Genomic DNA, 8,403 nt, shown 5'->3' on the forward strand with positions numbered 1-8,403 from the left:
TCCGATGGTAAAGTCAGTTTTCAACGATAGAAATCGATCAAAAGCTGAAAGTAGGGTATTAGAGTTTCCTGCCCTTTTCCCGGGCTACAAACATTGTCTATTTATAAGATATAATTACCTGTCATCTGAATTAAGTGGAGAATCTGCCTTATTCCCGGACTGCAAACCTTGGCTATTTATAAGATATAATTACCAACACGTTCTGATCAACAAGTAACAATATTATATATATATATATATATATATATATATATATATATATATATATATATATATATATATATTCATATTGTATGAGTGTGACACAAATTAAATATAGAAGTAAAATGTGAGGGTCATGCATTTTGGGTCGTTATACATTTTTGGTCATGCATGTTGGGCCATGTATTTATGTCAGTCATTTTTGTCCGTCAGACTCCACCCTATGCCCTTCGTCATTTACGATCCATCCACTAACACATTTAATGTAACAAATAGTTAGAGATATGAAAATGATTGTTAAATTTTTTTCAATCTTTGTACATAACTTTTTTGATAAAACTTTCTCCACGACCATTAAAAGTTAGGGACCGAGTTTCGTTATGCCAAAAGTTACGATGTGGTTGAAGATTATATATATGCATTTCAGGTTATTAATAAAACTTCAACTTGATGTGGTTAAAGATTATATTCATTTTACATAATTAATGACATTGTTATAATTTATTAATTATTATTATGATTATTTACAATTTTAATTTATAATAACTCTCAAATAAAGGGGCAGTCCCACTTGGTAGAGGCTTTGCCTCTTAGATTGGAGGTCTCGAGTTCTATTCCAGGCGTTGACGGTTTCGTGATATTAACTGCTTTCGTGTACTAACTGCTAACCACTAAAGGGTCAATTATTATTCAACTTTACTTTTAAACATTAAAATGATCGTTACTTAACATTCATATTATTTATTCAGTTCAACAAAGAAATGATCTTTTTATACAACACATACTACAAAAATAGCACATTAACCATACAATACTTAGAAACAACCAATTACCTAACTTGATGGTATGAATGTGTATTGTAATATCTAAATTTTGAAAGAATACCATTTTGAAGTTTGTAGATAAATATGGAGTATTAAATATCTAAAAATATGATCACGATGATACCAACTTGTGTCTGACAACGAAAGAGGTGTATATTAACCCTACATGAACAAACTAGAATTACATCTATTCTTGATATATAAGTCATATTATTACCTTCATCAACTTTATATATATATATATATATATATATATATATATATATATATATATATATATATATACACACACACACACACACACACACACACACACACACACACACACACACACACACACACACACACTAAATTGTAACCCACATAAAAAGCGGGGGAACATATAAAAGAAAAACATATAACATCATAAAAAACATACACAATAATTAAACAAAAGATCAATTAACATAAACAGAGCAGAGTTCGCGATACTGGTTATATTGAAACGTGTAAAACATAAAATGAAATGTCTGAATATCTATAATAGTTGAAGGACCTATTGGTAGACAACATTTTTTGTTTTATTAGTTGAACGACTTTCCTCATCACATATGAGTATCTTCAAGCCTTTTTTGCTTGTGTCGCGAGAAACAACTACATATAACTGACCATGAGTGAAGACGAGTCGACGCAAATACAATCCAACACTTGATAATGATTGTTTTTGACTTTTGTTAATGGTCATAGCAGAACAAACAACTACAGAGAATTGCCTCCGCTGAAAACGGAAGAGATTCTTTTATCAGACAGAGTTAACTTCATGCGAGGTATATAAGTAGTCTCATTGATGAATCTACTAACTATAATCCGTGCCTCAATGACATTTTTTCCAAGCCTAACAATTTGTAAGCTAGTACAATTGCGTAGATCTTTGGTTTGGCCGCTATTAAGAAGTAACATGATCGAAACACTTGTTTTTAGCGTAAGTTTATGGTTGGGAATTCAAAATGCCTTAAAAGAATTCAACACATATGGAGAGTAAACCGATTCCTCAAAACAATTAGTTGACTCTGTCTCACATAAAGAATCTGAACTCAGATATATTTTCCCTTCATCTTTCATTAATCCTAACAAGTACTCATTGATAGCACCGACCTCTTCATATGTAGGGACCAAAATAGATTTACCTTGAAAATATGATGGATCATCAAGATGATTTTCAAAAGACGGATAAATTATGGATACAATTGAATGGATATCGTCATCTATAGAATGAATCAAGTTCAGATTCACCATCATTATCTTCACCAATTTTAAGAATCCATTCAGCAAATGCTTTTGTCTCATCCAAATCATTAGTTGGAGAACGAATCGAAAGCCTCATGTGTACTGTTAAACGTAAAATTGTACATTCATGTCATAATCTGGATGAATGTAATGATGCCTACACAATATTCGAACGACTGCCTCTTTGAATTACTCGAAGAATTTATCTAAAGTCACCTACAAATACAATGGTCTTTCCTCCAAATGGTTTATGCATGTATGATGAACGGATAATGTCTCTAAGTGACCTATCAAATGCTTCAAAACAATGATGATGCATCATCGAAGCTTCATACCAAATGATAAGTTTGTCTTTGTTTAGTAGTGCAGCAAGATCGTCGTCTGGCGAGATAGAACAAATGAATCCTCGTTCAAGTTAATTGGTATATTAATTAAATCTTGAATGAGTTGTCCTACCACCAGAAAGCAAGAGTGCTACAATTCCAGTTGAAGCAATGTTGATAACAATTTCACCTTTGGATCTAATAGCAACATACAAGGTCTTCAAAACAAATGATTTTCCGGTTCCTCCATAATCATAAAGGAAAAAGTCACCACCTTGTTTTTTGTTAACCGCATTCATAATGGTATCATAAACAATTTTTTGCTCGACATTTAATTTGGAATGCAAGTATTGCTCAACTTCAAGAATAGGAGGATCATAGTTAAGCTCATCTTGAATTAACATATTGTAAGACTCTTGAATGTATCTATGATCAATAATGGCATGTTGGGTATTTGCTTCAAACTCACTCCACAACTCGATAATGCTTTTCGATTTATGACAACGTGAGGTTAAAATTTGCATCCGGTTTTAGCTTCAAACCTGAAAATGCAATAAACAACGAAATGAATTATAATAGTATAAATATAAATGAGTTTTCTAAGATTGTGTAATGAGATAAAATGTTGTAAAAGTTTTTTGATTTTTTTCTCTATTTTCCATGCATAATGTAAAAATGGTGCAAAACAAATATTTTTTAAGAAATAAGGTAAATATGGTTTGTAATGAGAACATATTGGTAAAAATAAGATTATTTTGTCAAGGTTAAAATGGAATGATGTTTGTTTTCCCAACAGATGAAATAAGTGCAAAATGTAATTATTTTGTAGTTTTTTTAGCAATTTATTTCGATTAAAGGGAGATATTGATATATTGTAAAATTGGATTAAAAAAGTTATTAAAAATTTATTGTTTTTGAAATAAAAAAATTAAAAAATTAGGTTATTTTGAAGTCACAAAAAAACTATGAAAAAATAATATTTTAAGAGTAATTTATAGCATTGTATTTTCAGTTATGAGATTAGTTTGACATATAGAAAGAATGGTTTAGAATAAGAACTTTTTGTAAAAATGGTAAAAAAAAACAAATAATAGGGATGATTAGGCTTCTAGTAAAAAATATGCAAAAAAATGTCATTTTTAAAACAATTTATAGCAACATACTTCTGTTAAAGGAGAATTTGTATATCAAAAATAATGTACTAAAGTTAGGACATTTTGGTGGAAATGAGGTATTTTTTTGGAAAGATGAAATTGATAATATATATATATATATATATATATATATATATATATATATATATATATATATATATATATATATATATATATATATATATATATATATATATATATATACCCATTTGTGTATCAGATGATAATTGTGCCAAAATAATCATTATTTAGTGCATTGTTTTAGCAATGTGCTTCCGGTTATAGGTCATTTTTGACATTAGGTGAAATTCGCTTAAACTAAGCACAATTTTTATTAAAATGTTATTGTTATTGGCAAGGTAAAAATAATTTTATTTGGTCTGTTTTGTAATCAGGTCAAAATTATGCGAAAAGATATAAAGCAATTAATAACAATGCACTTTCATAAAAATGTCCATTTAAATTCAAAGAAAAAAATGTGGGTTTTGGCTGTGTTATTTCATTTAATATAATACTAAACATACAAAATAATCACTTTTGTTTGTTACATTCTATCCATCTTTATTTAAACTTTTAATTCATGAAATTTTATTTTTTTGGTATTAGTTTGAATTAAAAATAACTATAAATCAGTGTATTTACCTGTGACGCTGATTTCTTTTCCACGAACGTGAATGACATCATCCGAAAGACAGTTATAGGTCTCTTTAAAAACATGATCATGTCTCAACAAACTATCTTATGTAATTAGCATAACAAAGAGAGACCTATAGAAAGAAGAGGTCCAATGATGTGTTTCGTTTATTGACAAAACGTACTCTCTATCATCATTTAATAGACCAGGAGTATAGCAAGCACCTTTGTAAGACTCATTATTTGTATCATTAACCGTCCTAATATCTTCAAAGCAAGTAGGACCCTTGATTTTGTTAAGCAAAATCCGTAGGTAATAAATGTCACCAGACTTGGGAGACACGAGATTTACTTGGCCAAATGTCTTGGCCTTTGTTTTTCTTCTTGTCCATATCTTATATGATTTATTCCGAACATATTTAGTTGGTAATTCAACATAAGATAGCTTCCGTACATCTGCATCATGCTTGTTACATTCCATCCAAGTCAAAAATTTAGAAGCAACGACAGTGGGTTTAGAAACAACTTTAGTAACATGTTGGTATGGTTTAAAGACAACATGTTGTTTTTGTGTTCGAGGTGAAATGACAACCTTTTGACAGATGGTGTTCTATAATGAATGACATTGCCAAAAAGCCTCCAACATGCATCACATGCGGAAATATAACGAAAGTTGTAAAACTCACCAATGTCATTATTTTCTTTCTGTTGTTTCTTCTTTTTTTGTGCATAAAAATTAGAAGCGGTGATCATATCCGGTCCTTTGTTAATGTACTTAAAAGGATATTTTATTGATTCAACATACTCTAGATTCATATGCACTTGGTATTGTTTCAAAAGAATCTTATTATATGGAATAACATATCTGAAAAAGCAAGAAACATGTGATAAATAACATTAAATCATATTTTTTTTAAACATACAAACAAAAAAAACGTATATACTAACTATTTTTTTATAATACATAAGTTATTGAAAAGATAACATATTATATATAGCAAAAACAAAATGATGTATGAATAGTTTATTTTATTTAAAATTTATTGATATAAACTTTATTTTTGCATTATATTTTAATGTAACTTGTTTATCGATATTATGTATTAAAACATATAATATTTATTAAATATAAAACAATGCAAATTGAAGGAGTTATACTTATGTAATACTTAAAATGGTTTATTTAACAACGCTTTTAATGACATTGTTTCCATTGTTACGTCTTCGTTAAACAGGATAACCATCGTCGTCGAGTTGTCGATATATGTATGATCTGTAAACTCTTTTGAAATCATTTAGAACATTTCCCTTTTTGCATACATGGCATAAATGGAAAATCATTGCCACATGGTCCATGTATCATGTTGCCACATACAATTTTATGCAAATCTGGTTCAAGCTCCTTTTCGGGCAATTCAACACGTATAACACGTTCTATGTCTTCGGGATTTGGAATTTTAGACTTGTTTTTCCAAAAAAGACATAGGTGAAAATGTAGAAGTCCCCTCTTTTGAAACTCGATAGTATATATGTCACACCCCCAAATCAGAATGGCGGAAACGTTCGGGGCCGGAGGACGTCATGTCAAGTATCACAACACATGCATTATAGTAATCAAAGTACAAACAACCATTGCATTAATAAGTATAAGTTTTACATAAGTGTTTAAACATTACATATTCAAACATCAAAGTAGATATGGTAAAAGACAAAAGACATAGCACGGTACTAGACTGTCTTCTCAAAAGCTCCGGGAGTGTACCTGTCTACTGGATTCTTGAGAATACAAGTTATTTTGAAAGAGTAGATCAGCATTTAAGCTGGTGAGTTCATAAGTATTTTAGTTATATGAAGTATACTCTAAGTTCTTGGAAAAGTTAACTGGTTCCTCCAGAAAATCCTATATTTTCTGACGTGACAATATGATAACCATAATAGTTCCCTCTACAATTATTTAGTTTATACTAGTCATATATAACCTAATATCGAACTGACAGTTAAATGTGTGAATCTGCCCTAAGCCCGCAACCAAACAAGGAACAGGAAGTAAGGCGGAAGTCACACATTCCACTGCCAGTCGGATATTAATTATGTATAACTCTGGTGTATAAACTAAGGAATTATAGAATTAACCATTTAAGGTCCTTTATGTTATACTAGTTTTAAGAGAATGATTGATGACGTTCCAGAAAATTCTATATTTTCTACTTTACAACTAATAAGTAGTTGTAATTCCATAAAACCATTCCATTTAAGTAATATTGTACTTATAATAAGGTTTAACAAAATTTTAACTATCCATAAAATTATGAAAAGAATGTTTACCGTTTTAATGGTAAAAAGTGGTTTTAAATCCCCATAAAACCGTTCTGTAAAGTAGTTTTAAATCTCCATAAAACCGTTCTATAAAGTAGTTTTAAATCCCCATAAAACCGTTCTGATTATGTAAAGTGATTACTAGAGTAGTATTTCTTAAAAAGAATAAACTACTGGTGAATAACTACCCTAATATTAACCTGGTTAATTAGAGTTAAAATGTGATAAAGTTGTAACCATGATAGACTAGAATGAACACGACGACCTACCGGTGTTGAAACTGAATATGTGACATTTGTCACCCCATGGCTGGTCTGCCGGACTGTAGCTAGCAGTCAGGGTGTGGGATTGTCAGTCCCGTATAGGTCTATACACACAATGCCCGCTCTCCCTCCAGGAGACTCTGGTTACAAGAATGTAACATAGCAAGTATTGCTATGTCCTGAATACGTACCATCACATTTTAGTTTGAGTAAAGATCGAATTATATCCTTTTCTTGATAAAATAGTTTAGACCTCGTATACTTATCCAGAAAATAGATTTCTCGTTTATCTCATAAATTATACATATTATAATTTATATGTTCTATCTGATTAGCATGATCTTTCCTGAATATACCCCCTTTGCTCAGTAGGATACAAAGGTAATGATACCGACTGAAGTAACCTTTTATATTCCCATATGTGTAATATATATAATTAAGAAGGAAATGGCCTTCGGACAAATAACCCCACCTTAAGCCCACATCCAAACTAGGAAAAGGAAATAAGGCAACTCATTAGTCCTAAGCCCTTTAAGTCTTATTTATAAAGTTATACATATATGAACATGATTTTGACAATTATAAGTTAAAAGAGTGATAAATACATTTTAAAGAGTTTAACGATATCTTAAAAGAGTTTATGTGGTTTTGAAAAGAGTTCACATGACTTTAAGTCATTATGGAAGTATTGGGTAATCCTTTATTTTAAAAATAAAGATTCAAAGCATAAGGAAATCTTTTATGTGATCGATATCACAAGTATTTTCTAACACAATTAGATTGTGTTCAACTTGTATCCCCCCCCCCCCCCCCCCGCTAAAAAGCATTTAAAATCATTTAAAATGTAGATTATAGGGTATGAACTCACATGATAGATGGTGATTCGGGCAGCGTTTCGTTTCTATAATTAATTTTTCTTGATGAAACAATGAGTTTTTGATGAAAACCGGGGTTTACGCGGGCCGCACTTCGACTGGAAAGAGGTTAGCTTCTCGAGAATTTCGGGGCGTTGGGTCTTGCTTCAGGTGATAGGGGTGTTACCGGGGCTTCGGGGTGGTTTAGAGTGGCTAGAAAGGTGTTTAGAATGAAAGGAAAAACCAAGAATGTAAACCAAACCCGGAGACCTCGCACTCCTTTTATACTTGGCTGAACCCTCGCACTACGCTGGGCGTACTTCGGTACGCTGGGTGTACCTTCGTACGCTGCGCGTAGTAAGAGACGTGGCTTGTGTTTGTAATCCGAGATTCGTACGTGTCAGATACGTGTATCCATGCAACGAAGGGGCGACGTCGACGATCCGAGGCCTTGTATCCGAGTACGCTGGGCGCACTCTTGTATGCGGGGCGTACTTGTATTTTCCAAACTTCAAAAATTCATATCTTTTGCATATGAGCTCCGTTTTTGACGTTCTTTATATCCACGC

General features: G+C 31.4%; 1 protein-coding gene across 1 annotated transcript; it reads right to left on the reverse strand.

Annotated features, from left to right (window-relative positions):
• Window positions 1-2,006: 2,006 nt before the first annotated feature.
• LOC145131037 (uncharacterized) lies at window positions 2,007-3,018 on the reverse strand. The gene is made up of 4 exons (XM_079065771.1): window positions 2,748-3,018; window positions 2,508-2,672; window positions 2,298-2,393; window positions 2,007-2,191 (listed from the first exon to the last, which is right to left on the reverse strand). The coding sequence occupies exons 1-4, from the start codon at window positions 3,016-3,018 to the stop codon at window positions 2,007-2,009; spliced, it is 717 nt and encodes a 238-aa protein (XP_078921897.1).
• Window positions 3,019-8,403: the final 5,385 nt, after the last annotated feature.

This window comes from Lactuca virosa, chromosome 8 (assembly GCF_052849685.1).
Source record: "Lactuca virosa cultivar CGN04683 chromosome 8, Lactuca_virosa_CGN04683_v6, whole genome shotgun sequence".
Lineage (NCBI taxonomy): Eukaryota > Viridiplantae > Streptophyta > Magnoliopsida > Asterales > Asteraceae > Lactuca > Lactuca virosa.

Bases quoted from the DNA above. Each gene is read 5' to 3' on its own strand.
- LOC145131037 (XM_079065771.1), bottom strand. From the start codon at position 3,018: ATGTTAATTCAAGATGAGCTTAACTATGATCCTCCTATTCTTGAAGTT. The intron at 2,673-2,747 runs GTAGGACAACTC...CTATCTCGCCAG, and splicing joins AGCACTCTTGCTTTCTGGTG to ACGACGATCTTGCTGCACTA. The intron at 2,192-2,297 runs GTGAATCTGAAC...CATATTTTCAAG, and splicing joins AATTGGTGAAGATAATGATG to GTAAATCTATTTTGGTCCCT.